The 18,231-nt window shown below is 38.4% G+C and overlaps 1 protein-coding gene across 10 annotated transcripts in view; it reads left to right on the top strand.

Annotated features, from left to right (window-relative positions):
• FAM172A (family with sequence similarity 172 member A) overlaps positions 1-18,231 on the top strand; it is a 357,166-nt gene that overhangs the window by 47,637 nt on the left and 291,298 nt on the right. For all 10 annotated transcript variants that reach the window (XM_039545378.1, XM_039545375.1, XM_039545371.1 and 7 more), the window contains one exon: positions 17,677-17,742. In XM_039545378.1, the coding sequence (XP_039401312.1) occupies positions 17,677-17,742 (66 nt within the window). The remainder of the gene's footprint in view (positions 1-17,676; positions 17,743-18,231) is intronic.

Here is an 18,231-nt window from a genome sequence, read left to right as displayed (position 1 = left end):
TTTTGGTCTAACAGCTATTAGAAGAATGAAGACCACTAAATAGTACCTAAGAAAAGTTACATTTAAATATAAATGCTTGTCTTAGCCGTGTGCAGTATTCATTTGCATATGTTAAATCCACTTTTGAAAATCTGATGTTTGGAAAGAGTTTTACTGAAGAGATTATGTCAGATGTGCATCAGTGAATCCTTCAAGTTTGTAGGCAGCAATTGGCGGTAGGTTCATCATAGTGACATGACAGTACGCAGGGTTCAGAGATAGTTTCATAATTATTGTTAGCACGTTTCTTGAAAGAAGTGATGAGCGTCTCATAAAACCCAGATGGGAGTATGTTACATTGTTGATAAATGTGTTTTTACATTTTTTAAATTGAAAAACAGTGAAAAACAGAAAAGATACAATAAGGCAGATGGTTGTTTATATAACTACTGGCAAGTTGCTGTGATTTGAAGAATGTTATAGTTAAAAAAGGGAGGGGAATGAGGAGGAGTGTTTCAATGGGTTAGTCATGAGTTTCTTAAAATAAAAGCTTTAGAAACTTTATCTCAATCAGAATCGGATCCACTCTCGCCATCCTAGGTCTTACAACCTAGGCTGACATTGAGTACGTCAGCACTTAGCAGACTTTTGCACATACCATTTTCATGCAGTTGGAAGACTTGAGGATAAAAATCAAGTGTGAAATCTTCAACTGTTTAATAGCATTGTCATGATAGATTTGATTACCATGTAATCTCTTTCAGCCTTTAGTTTTCTTTTCTTTTTAGGTTTTTCTCTTTTGAAATAAAAACTTCTATCTAAATATACTTTTACCCTAGATTTTTATTGCCTCTAATAAAAAACCAGAAATTAATTGCACAGCAAAATAAGTTTTATTTGCCATATTCATTGTTCACATTGCCTTACAATGAATAGAGCATCTAATACCAGAAACATCAGTGTGCACAGAGGAGAAAAAAGAATTGAGGCTATAAGGTCTGTCCACTATTTGTGGGAGAAGAGGTGAACAAACAAGCTGCTTTTCTATTAGATATATGGAAAGTAGAAAAAATATAAAAGAGCAGTTCTTAAACAGAACACAGATCAACATAGCGTGGTGGTGGAAACACACTGATTTCATCTTCACTAGATGGTTCCATTTCAATGATTCCATTCCAGTGTGTGTTTAGTGTCCTTTTTCCATCAAGAATCGTCAGAAGTTTTTGTGTAGAGGATACCTCCCACTGCTGAAAAATGTCATATTATTTTACCTGGAGTTTTCTAGAAAAAGGATAGATGTGGAGAACCCCTTCATCAATAAAATATTTTAAAATCCATTTATATTTATTATTATTCTCCTTTGAGTTGCAGAACTCAGGAAAAATTAGTGAAATGTTGTTTACATTTTTAATTCCTTTACTAGATTTTCTCCCTGATCCTAGAAGCAATAAGATTACCCAATACAGTACCTTTAGCAGCCGACTTCTTTTTTCAGTTTTATGGGAACATCTTGAGATACACAGTAACCTTTGATGTTCCAGACTTGACAGAATAGGGATTTTGTTTTATACAAGATCTACCAGCTGTGCAGAATCTTTCCTATGGGGATCTTGATATTAGCACTTTCTTGGTTTAGGCATGTTGTTCTATATGCTGATCCTCCCACTGGAGGATTGCCTTTCTGTTTTACCAGTCTAATTTACTGTTTAATGTTAATGGTGGAGAGTTTAAGTAGCAGAGTTTATATTTAATTATCAGGAACCTGGAACTTGCTTTGTACAGTGGATCATATTCCTGTGCATTTCACAATTTGTTCACAGCTGAGGAATTTACAGTAGAATTCATTCCTTGATTTAGAATTATGCATCAGAATCTTAACTTTTCATTTAAAAAGACAGACAATTCTATTCCTTTTTATTGTGAAGATAATCTTCCAAAAATAAATCATTGTACTGTTGTATTCCTGACTCTGCAATCAGCCTGACGCAGTTTTCAGAAGTGGGAACTGCTCCATTCATATCAGTGGGGTGTTAACACACAAACTCAGTGACAATTAAATGTCAACATCAGCTACTTCAGTGCTGGTCCTTGAAGCAGAAATACCTAGTTAATATGCTTGCTGTTATTGGATATGGTAGTGAATATTGGGGAAGTGAAACAGGTGGACACTGTCACAGGTTGGTTAGATCGAAAACAAAGTTCAAACCCTCCTACTTCCACCCAAATAATTGTTTAAGTTTCCTTCCCACTTGTGGACAGGCAGAAAGGGAAGAAGTAGAAAAGCATCTCTTCCCTGGGGCCAAAAGCATCAACTGCTTCCTGCTTGCCAAAACTCCAAACTTACCTGTCTAGAAGCCAAAAGCTTTAGCTTGTTTTAACCTAGTTGCCAAAACCTCCAGCTTTCCTCTGACAACTTCTGCAGTGCAGTTACACATTGTCAGTATGAACTTCTCAGGCACATGGTAAAATAAAATGTGTTATTTATTTTGATAAATTCAGTGGAAACTGCTGATAACATTATTGATTTTTACATTTAATTTAATTAACGGATGCTGCTATAGAATGTCCAGTCTGCCTTACTAACGAGGGCCCTTGAAACAGTATTTAGGTTCAGCCAGAGTTTATGGAGGTCTTGATTATATCTTTATCTCTGGTCTGATTTAATCTGATGTAGTTATACCGACCTAATCCTCCCCCCACTCCTGGCCCCGTGTAGGCAAGGCTATGTCAGCAGGAGATCTCCCACCGACACAAGTAGTGCCTCTCGGGGAGGTGGATTAACTACACTGACAGGAGACCTCTCTACTGTTTGCTCACCCATGCATTAATCACTTACTCTGGGTTAATTAATAAACAAAAATGATTTTATTAAGTATAAACAGTAGGATTTTTAACTGGTTTCAAGTAATAACAGACAGAACAAAGTAAGTCACCAAGCAAAATAAATCAAAAACATGTAAGTCTAAGCCTAATACATTAAGAAACTGATTACAGGTAATATCTCACTCTAGGAGATATTCCAATAAGCTTCTTTCACAGACTAGACTCCTTCTTTGTCTGGGCCCAATCCTTTCCCCTAGTACAGTCCTTGTTAGTTCCAGCAGACATCTCAGGAGGTAAGCAGGGCCTTTCTCCGACTGTCCCCCTTTGTCCTGCTTCACCCTCTCTTATAGCTTTGGCACAAGGCAGGAATCTTTTGTCCCTCCTTCTAAATGGAAAAGTACCAGATTTAAGATGGATTCCAGGATCATGTGACATGATCACGTCCTGTGAGACCCCAGCCTCCATTCTTCCTTGGCTGGCCCACACATACACAGAGCCATTTACAGTTCATTGATTCTGAAGCACCCTTAATGGCTTCCACTTAATATGTTTACATCAGTAATACAAGTTTATATCTTATTCTTCTAACTCCAGACATAGAAATAATACATGCAAATAGGATGAACACACTCAGTAGATTATAAGCTTTGCATAAAGCATATTCCAGTTGCATCATATTCACATTCATAAGCATATTTTCATAAAACATATGGCATGCAACGTCACAGCTGGTTCTTAAAGTGCTGTAGAAGCCAATTGCTCCTGCACATCCATGTAAGCTACTATATGATCTGTTACTGTTGTTTCCACCAATGTTCCCTCCTCTCTTTTTTAGTTTAGTGTTAGAGTTGGGTTTCTGGATATACTGTTGGTAATGAGTAGTGTAATAACCTTTTTGGGACAGAAAAGAAATTTTCCTCACATCACTGGATCAGCCATGGGGAGGTTTGGGAACTTTTGCTTTCCTCAGAGCAGCCTGGAGGTCTGGTAGGTAGGGTTCCTTTTATGTTAGTGGTGTAAAGTTTGATTGTGGGTCTGTCTTACATCAACAAAGAAAGGAATTTTTTTAAAAAAATAAGTAAAAACAGAAAAGTTGGCACAGAAACTCAGGGAAGGTATAATTCCTAATATTACTTTTAAACTTCTATTTTTGAAAATTGACTGAATTTCAATTTGGAGTCCCTTCAACTTCTACCATGATTTCCAGCAGCACATATGGCTTGTCAGTTTACTCTTTTATTCCAGTAAAGTGGCACAATTTTCTTTCTGAGATGAAGTTTGACAGTTCTAGAAACTTGTTAGCTGGTCATAGTCAACACCAAGGGAATCTAAGGTTGGTCACAAAGACCTAGTAGGTTTTTAGAAGTGTTAAACCTTCTCTGCGCTAGTGTTTAAAGACGTTTCTTAAAATGTGTTAGCTAGACACATTTATAAAGTTGATTCATTTTCCTTGTCTAGACATGCCCTAGTGTCCCAGTCATTGACCTAATAAACTGTAATACTGGTGACTAAAGCAAAGATGGCAAATTTTGAATATGAAAAGGTCAGAGTGCTGAGTTCAAGGAGTCTCCTTATAACTGGAGTTCTTGCCAGTAATTCTTTTCACATTAGCCCCTAATTCCAGCCCCCATTTGCTGAAGGAAGGCCTTCCCCTTCCCCCATTGGGACCAGTTGTATCCAGACCGCTTCTGTGTCATTGCCATTTTTAGGATGGAGACGTTGAGCCTGTCATTCCCAGCTACTGTGACCTCATCTTGCCTCTGGTTTTGATTGGATAGGTTCAGGGAGAGACTTTTGCAACGGGTTTTGTATTGGGTTATTGGAAAGAGGGAGGTTTTGCTTAGATTAATTCCCAACACATTGAATGCTACCATTTCACTGTCAGTATTAGCATGGGGTGCGGGTGATTGCCCAGAAACTGAGTAAATGAATACTAGATAGATCAGTGGTTTGATACTATGATGATGATTGTTAGAGAAAAACCTAAGATTGGATGTTGTGTCTGGAACAGAACAGAACATCACCTTAGTAGAAAACCTCTAAGTGGGTACCACTTACATTAGTGCTTGGACCCATAATATAGTATTTAATATTTTAGCATAACAATTGGCGAATCCCCCCAATCACATAGCAACCTCATAGGAGAACTGACCTAAACTGCAGAATGACTCTAAAAAATTACTACGGTGGGCTTCCTACACAGTTAAGATTTAATATTAATATATGTATAGTATACTTAGCTGTCTCCCAATTTTATATTTTTCTCTATCTGGTAGAAGCAAATCTGTAAAAAACCAAAAAATGAAACTGTGATGGTAGCAAATTAAATATCAATTCACAGGTCAACAAAGAAAATGCTGGGCTTGTTGATGCTGACCTGAATGCATATATGAGATTAATAATATCTAATTCTGGTGCACTACATAGCCTTGATATGACAACATTTTGAATGTTGTGTGTAGTTCTGGTTGCAGCAATTTACAGGATGAAAAACAAAGAAAATACAAGGTGAAGTAAAAGTAAGATAAAGATTGGAGTCCAAGACTTGCACCTCTGTACAGACTAGGAAAAAGAGACTTGGGCAACATATTCATAAGCTACACCTACCTTGTTTCTGGACTCGGGTCCATGCATATGGTTATGCCAGAGCCCCCTTACCATCCATATCTCAACCCCAGAAACATAGGTTTCAAGACATGTCTGGGGAAAGAACATTAGCAGACCTGAGGGGCGTGGGTATAAATACGCCTTGGGTGGTGGGCATGGCCCCTCACCCATGACAGTGTGTAGCGTGGACGGGGCTGAAGGGCGTGTTCAGTGTCCTGAGTTCAGGAGTCCTCCAGCCCTGTTCCCACAATGTACTGAACCTTTTCCTATCTGACCGTGCGCAAATCTATGAAGGTTTCTGTCCTCCCTTCTTCCCTGTAGTAATGAGCTGCGCTGATCACCCTGGAACAGTTTTCTGCTGCACTCTTTTCACCACTACATGTGGACATGTAGAGAGCAACCACCTGATCAGCCGAGCACAGCTGGGGTCTCATAAATGTGTGGTCGGAGTTCAGTGTCCTCCACAACTTCTCCAGCAGTAACGGGACCTTACATCTATACTGCTCCTAGTCCAAAAGCAGTAGTAAAGTCGTGGCCATTCAGTCACACCACCAGCAATTTCTTGTGCCTCTGTGTCATAGGGCATCACTGAATCCATCACCATCCCACTCACTTGCCTTTGGCTTGTGAGAAAGGTTTGAGTACATTTACCCAGGGTTTTCACCTGTCGTGAACTGCAGCACAGACAAATTTGTTGCAGGAGCGGAACCACATTGTTGGTCACTTGCTCCATGTCTCCCACCAAGTTTGGGCAGGAGAGAGCAGTGAGAAGAAACTGCCATTGCCAAATCTGTGAAGATGTCAGCAGTACCACCAGCACATAGCAAAGAGGAAGGATCCTGTAATGCTTCCAGAAGCCTGGGATACCACCGCTGATGTGCTAGCTGTAACCTTGCATACAGATAAAGGTGATATGCATGCGGGTATATCCAGCTACAGAGCGTGTACTTGCACAGCATATAAAGACATTTGGCTACCTGGGCTCTCCTCCCCCCGCCCCCTAGCCTGGAGTGGGGAGCTCAGGCAGCATCCAGGAGTGGGGAGCCCAGGGGCAGCTGAGCTCTAACTGGAGCTCCCCACCCAGACTGGGGTGACAGCCCAAGCTGTGAGCATCCAACAACTAATGTAAGTAATGTGGTGTCTACACAGACTCTGTGTCACCTAACTACAGTGACATAAACCCTACACCTCTCTTGGAGGTGGAATTATTATGTTGGTGTAATAGGGCACTTACACTGACGGAAGCAAGTCTGTAGTGTGTACAATGACATAACTAGGTTGACATAAGCTGCCCTATGTCGACCTAACTCTCTGTAGTGTAGACCAGGCCTGAGAGGAATTCAGCCAGTAAGACTGCTGGAATATGTGGTGAGAGAGACCTTTGCTTTGACTCCACTTACTTGTTAAATTAGACATTCATTGCGTTTTACTTTTATTTTCTTGTAACCAATTCTGACTATTATGCCTCACTACTTGTAACTACTTAAAATCTATCTTTCTGTAGTTAATGCATTTGTTTTTATCTAAACCAATGTGTTTTGGGAAACTCCATTTGAGATTACAGGATTGGTACATTTCATGGGCTTTACTACTCTAAATTCTAGTGCTGCAAAAACTTTCAAGTTGTTTCTAGGCAAAGGCCCTTTATGCTATGTGAGTCTCTCTTCTTCCCTGTCTTCCATTTTTTTCCTCCTCACTGTTGCTCATGCTGATGTTATATTTGTTTATTTCATATGGCAGCCAGTGCATGTAAATGCTCTCTAATCGCTTCCTTTTAACACTTTCACTCAAACACAAAAAGTCGGTCTGATAGAGTTGGCCAAGCATACAGTTCTAGCACAAATACATTAATTTGCACACAAGTATGTTGTTCACACACACACCAAAATCTATTTTTCACGTGAATAAAATTGCCTATTTTAATATTTTTATTAAGAAATATAAACCCTAGTGCTTCAGAGCAGAACTACTAAGGGCAGGGAGGAAATTTCTCTCATGGGGAAATTATTCCTTATGTGTTCAGTAAGAGATTTCTTGCCACTTCCTCTGAAACATCTGGCACTGGCCATCAGTAGACAAGGTACTGGACTATATGGACCACTGGGCTCAATTTCTATATTAGTATCTTCCCCAAACATTTGTGAAAAGGAACCTAATTGTATGAACTTTCCCTGGAAAGTGAACAAAAAACACTATGAACATGGATCAAATCTCGAGTCAGTTCTTTGTAAACAAGTACATGAATAGATTTTCATATTATTCAATCAGCTTTGGCCCATAATATGTCTTTAAAAGAGTTTTTATTTACATATTGGATTGCCTTTTGACATGCTAGGTATTGTATTCTTTTAGAAATTGAGGGTCATGCTACCAGTAAATACCATATTTTATTCAGTGATGTTCTTTCTGATCATATTTGTATTCAGTGACACTATATACGATACTATTGAGTATATGAACTCAAAAGCCATAATTTCTAGGAAGGGAAGGCTTTTGCATGCTTTTATCACCAAGTTAATGAACTATTTATGAGTAAACAATCTTTTAATTCTTTGATCTTTTAATAGCTGAAGTAATATAAACTATAAGTGTATTTTATACCTCAAAAATGTAGAAACATATTATGTTCTTGCAGAATTTCCTTTAGTAATAAAATAGAAAAATTACCCAACTTAACCTTCTCAAATTAGATGTTGTGAAACCATGTTGTATGGAAGCTTTAGATAAAGCCTGAGAAAATCTGAGATTCTACGAATGAGGATTTTACCCTTGTCATATATGTCGTAGTCTTCCTTACCTATGGTAACTTGATAAAGTTCATCAGGGCTTGATCCAGTTACTTGCAGTATCTGAGGCTTTCTGTTGCTTTCTGTCAGCTTGAGTGTGTCTACCAACAAAATCCAAGGATATGTTTAGATGGGTTCTATCATCTGGAATAGAAAAGAGGAAATCTTTTCCTGAGAAGGAGGAAGAAAATCAAGGTGTCCAAGCTGTTTGTTCAATCTTCTGCTAAACACTCCTAGAAGAGAGCCTTTGTGGCAAGATTTTCGTGTCCTTAAAGAGAAAGTATTAATCTTTTTTAGGGAAATTTTGTTCAGCGTATTAGATGTCATAACCATTGATTAGAAAAGAAGCAAGAAAGTTAATCAGTTCTATTAGAAGTTAGATTTAGGCTTTTTCCAGCCACTCAGAGCAGATAAGAGTCCCAGGTGTCTTCCATAACTGTGTGAGTGAGTCAGCAACATTTGCTCTCCAGTTGTTGGGTGCTCAGCGCAGTAAGGAGCAGCCACGATATTATTTAATGATCAAAATATAAAAAGGTTCTGGAATTTAAACCAAGATGTCATGTATCCGATAAGTATAAGAATATTTTTATACTCTTAAGAATATGCACTCATATTTGCACCAACAAAAAGAAAAAAATCCATTTTTTAATCCAGTGTGAGTTGTCCAGTTCCCTTCCACCCAGATTGTGTAGTGCCAGTTTCATTTGGCACTCCACCTTGTACTCTGTCAATAATGCCAATTTGAGCACCCATTTATGTACTTGTCCAACAAACCTCTCCCAGCTATCTCCCATCCTTCCCCTTACACTTGCAATGATCAATAAGGCCACTACCCTTTCCTCTTCCAAGACAATTTTATAACCCACGTCTGCTTTAACACCAACAAGCAATCTGCCAGTGTATGTTGACTAGGCTGAGGAGCTAAAACATAATTATAACTTGTTTTATATGTAACTGTGTCTCTTTTCTCCACTCTTTCTTGCCTTCTTAGCTTGTGAGTTCTTTGGAGATAGGGACTAAGTTTATCTTTGACTTTGAATAGCATCTAGCATAACAGCCCCCTGATTCTGATTGGATCTTCTGGTTAGTACTGTAATAATAATAATAATAGATCCTGATGTGAGGCTGTTCAGTAATGTAATTTCAGGTTCATTATAGAGATGAGCTATTGGGCATTTCTTTAGGCAGTGTGACAGGTTCTCTGTCAGGCCCCTCTTCCAGAGCCCGCTCGCTGTCCCAGTAAAGTGCAGAGAGGCTTTCAGTTATGCAGCACCCGTGGCTATATTTACACATATACAGTTCTCCCACCACCAGTGTTGAGCTATATACAAGGTTTACAGGGTTAGTTCCCTCTTTTCCTGCAGTCAGCCCACAGCTAGGTGTCTGACCTTTCCCTGGCTGGCTTTTCTTCTGGCTCCCAGCCCTTATAACTGCTGGCTTGTCAGGCCCTCAGGTGGAGCCAATCCCCAGGCCAGGTAGCAGGTCTGTTTCACCAGCCCCAATCTATTTCCCTTGATTGGAGCTGGCTGAGCAGGGGTAATTAGGTGCTTTTGCACCAGCACCCTGCTAGAGGCAGAATGCTCAAGACACTAAGCTCTTGTCTTCACTACTGGGGAGATCGACATTGCTGCAGTCGATGAAGCGGGTGTTGATTTAGCGGGTCTAGTGAAGGCCTGATAAATTGACGGCAGAGTGCTCTCTGGTAGACTCCAATACTCCAGCTCCTCAAGAAGAGTAAGGTAAGTCGAACAAAGAGCATCTCATGTCAACGTGTGCAGTGAAGACACTGGGGTAAGTCGACCTAAGCTGTGTTGACTCCAGCAACGTTATTCATGTAACTGGAGTAGAGTAATTTAGGACGACTTTTATACAAGTAGTGAAGACAAGCCCTAAAAGAGGAGATGACTTTAAAAAACAAACAAAAAATAAGCCAACAGGTGTCAGCAAAGACCATGGAACAAATATCAGATCAAATCACATTAACAACATATGCTGCACTTCTGACAAATCCCTGTTTTGTTTTTTAAATTTCTCTCAAAAGATCTTGAGATCCTATTTGTGATCAGTCAAGTCAGAATCCTGAATATCACATCTATGTGTTGTTTGAATTGAATTACTTTCAATAGAAAAAGCAAGAAATCCCTTAGAGGTAATGTCAATTCCATCCAAATGAATTGTCCAGCCACACTATAATCCAAGTGAGGCCTTTTGTGGATTTTAAAAATGCTATTGATTTTTTTTTAACTTGCAGTGAACAGAGCCTTTAGAAAGACCATTGAGCTTTTAGGTTTTTTGTTGTGTTGTTTTTTTGCCACCAGTGCTGAGGTAAGCCTGTGTCCAAGAGCAATATGTCAAAATGTTCCTTTGCATCTTTCATTGTTACTTATTGGCAGGTTTGTCACTTAAGGGTCAAAATAAAGCTCATTCAACCAAAGCTATGGCAGCAACAGTAGCAAGCCTTGAGTCAATCCTACCACTTGAGATTTGCTGCAGGGCAGTCAAGTTGGAATTCATTGTGTATTTTTCACTGAACATTGTTGCCCTAATACTGCAAATTGAAAATTTATGGGCTGACTTCTATATGTTAAAAGAGCTGTTCGTTCAGTTATTTATTTTAAATGCTTATTCTCAGTGAGGACACAAATCTTGTTAAACAATAAATCCATAACTTGCATGAGTTTTTCTGTTAGTGGGTTTTATACTTGTTTGTTTTCAAACTTTAGAGATAAAACACCTAACCTGCATATTCTGGCTTGAATTCTCTGTAGTTGTGAAAGTTAAACCTGAGGTTGAACTTGAATTCCTGAAATTAGTGTCCTTCATAGATCCATTAATGATCCTTTTTTTTTTTTTTTAACAGTTAGATTACTAGAGAGCTGTAAGTTACTAGGTCAAGACAGAACTGACAGTTGTTGAAAACATTTGAGAAACCTGGAGAGAGTGAAAACTATTCTCTTTCTGTGCATGTACAGAGTCAGTTAGCAGAATATGATACTATCAGAAAAGTCCACTTATAGGTAAATGGTAATGATTTCATGTATATGTGGAATTATCAGCCAAGACAATATTGTTGGGCAGGTACAAGTATTTTTTTATTATGTGATGGTCTCACAGTATGAGAATGTGTATTTGATCATTCAAGTTTAGTAGTTTGAGTGCTTTCTCTAACAGAAGAAAAAATCTTAAATTTTCATTTAGTTCAACTCAAAGCATAGTAAATCATGTTTGAATTAATTATTTTCAAGATAGAAATATTCAGTTCAATATTTTGAACAGTCCCTTCTCGAGACTATTTTAATTGTAATTTCCCTCCTTTTTTTTTAAACACTGCATGTTTGTTTAAGAGATTAAATTTGCATTACCGTTTATTAGCCATAAGTAGGCTTGGAAGGTTTCGGTTTTTATCGCTAAATGTTGATAAATGTTGATTTCACTGCACACATACAAACTGATGAAAATACATTTCTGTCCATAATACACCTTTACCCCGATATAACGCGACCCGATATAACACAAATTTGGATATAACGCGGTAAAGCAGTGCTCCGGGGGGGTGGGGCTGCGCACTCCGGCAGATCAAAGCAAGTTCGATATAACGCGGTTTCACCTGTAACATTTATACGACTTTTTTGGCTCCCGAGGACAGTGCTGTATTGGGGTAGAGATGTAATTGAAATGTACAGATAGGCAAAATAAGAAAAATGCTGCTTGAGAATTTATTACAGATTGATTTTGGGATGTTTACATGGTATATTTTGGCATATGATGCTAACAATTTGTTTTAATGGTTATAAATCTTTAACTTTTTAATACTACAATAGATGTTGATTTAAATAATTTAATGACCCCTCATAATTTGTCAAACTGAAAATTTTAATTGATAGAATTTGAAAAAAAATGCTTAAAAATAAATATTGATATTATTTGTCAAATATACTAAAACAAAAATCTAATTCTGCCAAGCCTCGCAGAAAGAAAGTGTTGTTACCCGAGTTATATATGGATATGTAGAGAGGTAAGGTAAGAATAACAATCTGGAAAATACCATAGGTATGAATGATTTGCTAGGTTTTCTTTCTAATCTTATGTATCTATTATTTGCCCTACTCTTTTTAGAGCAGTGGTGGGCAACCTGTGGCCGGTGGGCTGCACGCGGCCCATCAGGGTAACCCTCTGGCAGACTGCGAGACAGTGTTTACTTTGACCTTTGGCAGGCACAGCCGCCCACAGTTCCCAGTGTCCACGGTTTGCTGTTCCCGGGATCTGTGGGACATGGCGAACCGTGGCCACTGGGAACTGTGGGTGGCTGTGCCTGCCGACGGTCAAAGTAAACACTGTCTCGCGGCCTGCCAGCAGATTACCCTGATGAGCTGCAGGTTGCCCACCACTGCTCTAGAGTCTGGTCATGAATAAAATTATTTAAAGGAAAATTATGACTGACTGAGTTCTCCACCTGGCAAATACATATTTTGAATACTTGATTTTAAAAATAAAACTAATGTAATGGTCTGACAAGGTCCATCTCAGTCCCAAACATGCCTCATCCTTGACATGGAGTGATGGATTATTTTTGTAATGTAAATTCTTTTCCACAAGGAACATGACAAAGGCCAATTTATTTCACATAGACCTATGAATAGTTCATCAATTGGTAATGATTTCCAGTAACTGCTGACCTGTGCCCATTGTTTGGACAAATGGTATAGAGGTGAGAGGCTCTGTATCCTGTTTCCACTTCCCTAATCCAGGCCATATAGTACCTTTGTTATATTTTTAGCAGTGGATTTTCTTTAAAGAAACATTGGCATGTTCATAAGGCTTGAGAGGCTATCCTATGCACTGGACTTTTGGACTTTCTGTTACATGTTAACTTCTGGTGGGTAGACTTGCTGAAGTTGGTTTTGAAAATGGGAATATACCTGAGAGAAAACAGAATTCAGGATGTACTGGATGTAAATCAAAGCACGGAAGGGGGTGTACAATCAAGGCTTAGTGCACTTCATTGCATCCTGGCATGGATTTTTGACATGATAGATGTACTGTAACAGCTTCTCTGCAATAGCATGTACGTGTTCTAAAACAAATCATTCAGGTGTGATGTATCTTGCTCATCTGTATTATGGAAGAGTACACCAGCAGATCAGTAATATTTTTCTTTGCGTATATGATAATTCATTTATTTTAATTATTAAAAAAAATAGGATTTTAGGGTTTTTATTTTAAGATGAGCCTTTATCAGAGCTCTCTTTCTACTTTGTGGGCACACTTTTGGCTGCCATATTTTTCAGATTGTTTTATTATTTAATGCTCTTCAGACCTTAGTGTACCTTCACTATATTGTGGAATCTAGCTTTTATTTTTCTGTTCTCATCATTTACATTGAGGCTCCAATACTTAAGGACATGTCTAAGCATGTGAGTAGTTCTATTGACTTCAGTGAGACTACTCACATACTTAAATACCTTTCTGTTTTGGCTCTTAGTCCCTAATTTCTCTTTTGGTTTAGCCATGTTCAGATATTGATCTTTTGTTCACTTGGTTCCAGTATGATGGGTTGAAAAGTTTTCATTAAACATGCTGTTAATAGAAACTTTTTAATGTTTTTAAGTCATTGAAAACATTCTCTTAAAAAATACCTCTATGTAACTGTCTTAAAAGAACATTAAGGATGCAAAATCAATATCTCAGCAATAAGTGTATGCCACAGTTACAGTTACATTTCCTCTTGCTGCCTGAATATGGACCTCATGCCTATGAAACATTATAGCTTGCCCAGCATTACATAGGAAATCTGGCAAAGTCAGGAATATCAGCTCTTTGGAGTCCCAGTCTAGCACCTTACACACAAGAGAATGTCTGTCTGTCTCACTCGCTGCCTATCCTAATGAGTAGGGGTAATGTACCATAAATAGTATATGATCATGTCATTAATATATTGACACAAGGAGTCTGAATTAAGGTCTCCTAAATGGGGCAATCTTAATTCTGGAATTCCTGTCTTTTGAGTGGTATGCTACTTTGCATTCTTAACATTTTAACATAGATGTTTAACAATTCATTTTTTTGGTAACTGGGCAGGTGCCCAGTGCAGTTAATTGTTTAAGAGTGGGGTTCAGTTCCTTGATAAACCAGAAATGGAAGTGGATTAGAAGAAGGCATTTACTAAAGAAAGTGGGAAATAGGGTTGGTGTTCCTCATGTCTAATGCAGGGGGAAGATAATCTCCTCTCCTCATCCCCGCCTTAACCGTCAGATGAGCGGAGGATGGCAGGGTCTCTGCAGTGGTCCTGGGACAGATTAATGGAGTGGGGGGTTGATGATAGCCCTCCACCAGGTGGAACGATTACAAAGGATGGATGATCTGCACTGGACAAGTTATTGGTGGATAGTTCCCTGATGCGTTACTTAACAAAGTTGTGGCCTAGTTAAATCACATCCCAGGTGTCTTGTCTTTCCTGGGACAAGGAGTTGTGATCTTTAAAGTCTAATAGAGACCATTTAAAATATAAAATTATTAATCACAGGCATTTTTTCATCTTTTTACCTTAAAGGAAGAAGAGAATAAAATAATTAAATATTTTTTAAATCTCGTCAATTTTATGTTGCACAATTACATGCTACCTGAAATCACAAGAAGTCAGAAAATGCAAAAGTTAGACATTCCAGCTACTGTATAATGTTAAATCAACAGCATTATATGTACTTTCAGCGTTATTCTCTACTTAAGGCAAGTGTGTGCTGATCTCCTGACAAAAACCTTATGCAAAGCCAGAAAATCTGCTCTTTGTAATATCCCTCCTAAATAATTATTATGGAATTATTAGGTTGCCTAGCATCTTCTAAAGCAGTGGTTCTCAAACTATTGTACTGGTGACCCCTTTCACATAGCAAGCCTGTGAGTGCACCCCCCACTTATAAATTAAAAACATTTGTTTATATACTTAACACCATTATAAATGTAGCAGGCAAAGCAGTGTTTGGGGTGAAGGCTGAGAGCTCGCGACCCCCCCCATGCAATAACCTCACGACCCTGGAGAGGTCCTGACCCCCAGTTTGAGAACCCCTGTCCTAAAGTTCCCTCTACCCGTCCTACGCCCTGTGGTGGCATGACAAGGGTGTCACTGCTTATCAGTGATCTCTAGCTGCCAGAATGATCCCTAGGGCCTGTTGGAAGCTGGCACAGTTTTGAGTAGACGTTAGTTTGCTCTTACCCGTGCTGGGACACCTGCCCAGGCTGAGCAGACCAAGGATCAGAGTACTACCCTCCCCTCTGGTCTTCCATCAGATAGTCTGGCCCATGATATATTTGATTACTGTTTTTTCCGGTTAAACATATACATTCCTTTAAATGTTTTTGTTGTAATCTATACAATTAGTTTACATTAACATTCCTGTCTTTTTATGATTTGTATTATTATATTACAAAAGTACCTAAAGGCCCAATCACAATCAGAGCCTCATTGTGTTGGTCTCTCCAGAAACATAATAAAAGATAGTTCCTGCCCTGAAGCGCTGATGGTCTAAACAGATAAGATGGACAAACAGGAATAGACAAAAACTAATAGCCATGTATTATCTAATATATGTTTTCTTTTCTTCGCAGCAGTTTTTTAAAATGTCCTTTGAGCATTTTTGATACATTATTTAGTTCTTATAGCCATTGGAGGTTGATACAAGATTTAGTGTGAAAAATAAAATCCCTATGTTTGAGGTCATATCATCATTGTACTCATTTTAACGTCTGTATGCCATCAGCATCTGAGACTGTAGGGAACTTAACTGCTTTACTGTTGGCATAATACCGAAGTTGATTTCAGTGAACCATAAACAGTTTGGCCCTGGAGGTAAAATTACACTGTATGCATGTTCCTAACATACTGCTTTGGGGATAAACATGTCTTAAATCAACTCATTGCTTAAAGCTAAGTTCCCTCTCCAAATGCAGTTTCCCTGTAGATGGTAATGTTTAGTGAGACTGATTTTCTTTAAAACCGTAAAGCTTTTTGAGTGTTTTTCTATCAATACATATATTTGAGCAGGATAGCAAAAAAAAATCATGTAATCCTAGTAAAGACTTTTTTATGGCATTTTTGTTTTGTTTTTAATTAGCTTTCATCAATACATTGAATTCATTGAGATTCGTTTTAAATATTTGTGTGCTACATCTGTTCACATGTATGTAATGAAAACTTTCAGACTCCACCAAAACTTTGTTTGGTAATTGCGCATTTGGAAAATTAAAATTGAAATTTATTATGCCTTGGCTCCTACCTGCTCAGTTCATTGTGTGTTGTTAAGATGCCATCACTCGGGAACTTTGTTACAACTATGTTTCTGTTGTGTTTTAATATGCTTTGGATTAGGATGACTGTAATTGTGGCCTTGAGGGGTTGGACTAAGGAACACCAGGTGGGTTTGCACCCAGATATTCTTAGGTTAATGTTTTGGGACTTAGGTCTTATCCTGTACTTTAACTGTGGAATTTAAGTGTAGTTCCCTGAGTCTTAAAGGGGGAGGCGAACCCCATTTGAGCCTATTAATGAGCACCTTTCTCTCCCCCCAATACACTTTTTAATTTGCCATTTTTCTCTGCTTCTTTAGCCAATGAAATTCAGGACCTTATTTCCGAACCATTTTTATGGTCCCAGATGTACAAAAGAATTTTAGTTTGTCCCCAAATTTAACTCAAAAACTGATAGTAGTCAGAAAGTTCTCCATTTCCCTATTATATGAAGGTGAAAAATAGTTTCCCCTAGATATGAGGCAAGCTTTTGAAGTTAGAACATCTTTTGTTAAATTTGGGGCAGCAAGGAAGAGACTCTTAGTATTTAAGTGGATTTTTTTTGGTGGATCTTTGAAATGATTCCCTTTGTTTCAGGCCTAAAAATTCAGCTTTATTTCTATTTAGAGAATGCAGACCTACACCCCTCCTTCTACCCCCCATGCTTGGAGGGTGGTTCAGTTCTCTTCTTCTATTTAGAACACCTTTGACCTGCCCCTCCCCTGCTCAGTGAATAGAAATGGCAAGGCGACTTGTGCTCAGGATGACTAAAGGTTTTCCTCTCCATGTATCTCATGAAGTGAACCTGCAGGGGAGAGGGTTTCAGGAACTGTGCTCATGGGAAAATGCTTTTAAAGTATTTCTTTGCAAAAGAGAGCCTTTCTTATACCCCTGAGTATATATTAATTGGTCATAATCCTTAGTTTTGAGCTACATAATTATTCACACAGCAGCAGGTGGTAGAATCACAGGTACAGTTAGGATTTCTTTGTACTGAAAAGTAGTACATTCTGAGGGGAAGGGAGGATCCTTTTTCATGAAGATGTATATTCTGTAATTAGTTGTTTAGGGAGAAACACAGAGAGCAGATATACGCTCTGTTTAAAAGAGAAGCTGTGTGATGAGCCCACTTTTGTTAAGGCTTTTATGAATGGATGCGCAATTTCCACAAGTGCTTTAACTTCTGTTTTCTTTTTTGCAGATCATTACTAAATATGTCTATGAACTATTGGAAAAGGAATGCCACTTGAAAAAAGTAACTCTCCCAGTAAGTTGAATTTTTTTCTAAGATGATATTTCCTTCACACTACAAAATATCCGAATAAAGAGAGTCTCTCCCTGAGGAGTTTGGAATCTAGATGTCAGATACAGATATGACAAACTGTGCTGAGGGCCCAGTCAAGGCGATGACTTGGACCACTGTATACACATGCAGCATGTTCATTCATACACAAAGAAATATGTAGAAAAATATCTGTCTATTTTTGTAATATATCTAATCTGTTTGGGTCTGAGTATATTTCATTGGGATCTACACATTTCTAGTCCTGGTAGGATCTGAGGTACCAGAAATTTAAAATTGTCATACAAAAACTATGCCATTTTGAAAATTGTTTATGGTTCCCCTGAGACCTGTGCAGTTGGAATCAGGGAACTAAAGCCAAGGAAACAGTGGTTGATTTTTTTCTGTAACCTGAAGTCTTCAAATCAAGATTTGAGGATGTAGGTAACTCAGCCAGAGATTATGGACCTATTA

The sequence above is a fragment of the Mauremys reevesii genome, linkage group 6 (genome assembly GCF_016161935.1).
Source record: "Mauremys reevesii isolate NIE-2019 linkage group 6, ASM1616193v1, whole genome shotgun sequence".
Classification (NCBI taxonomy): Eukaryota; Metazoa; Chordata; order Testudines; family Geoemydidae; genus Mauremys; species Mauremys reevesii.
Note: the sequence above shows the minus strand (reverse complement) of the source record. Positions and strands in the feature narration are given on the sequence as shown.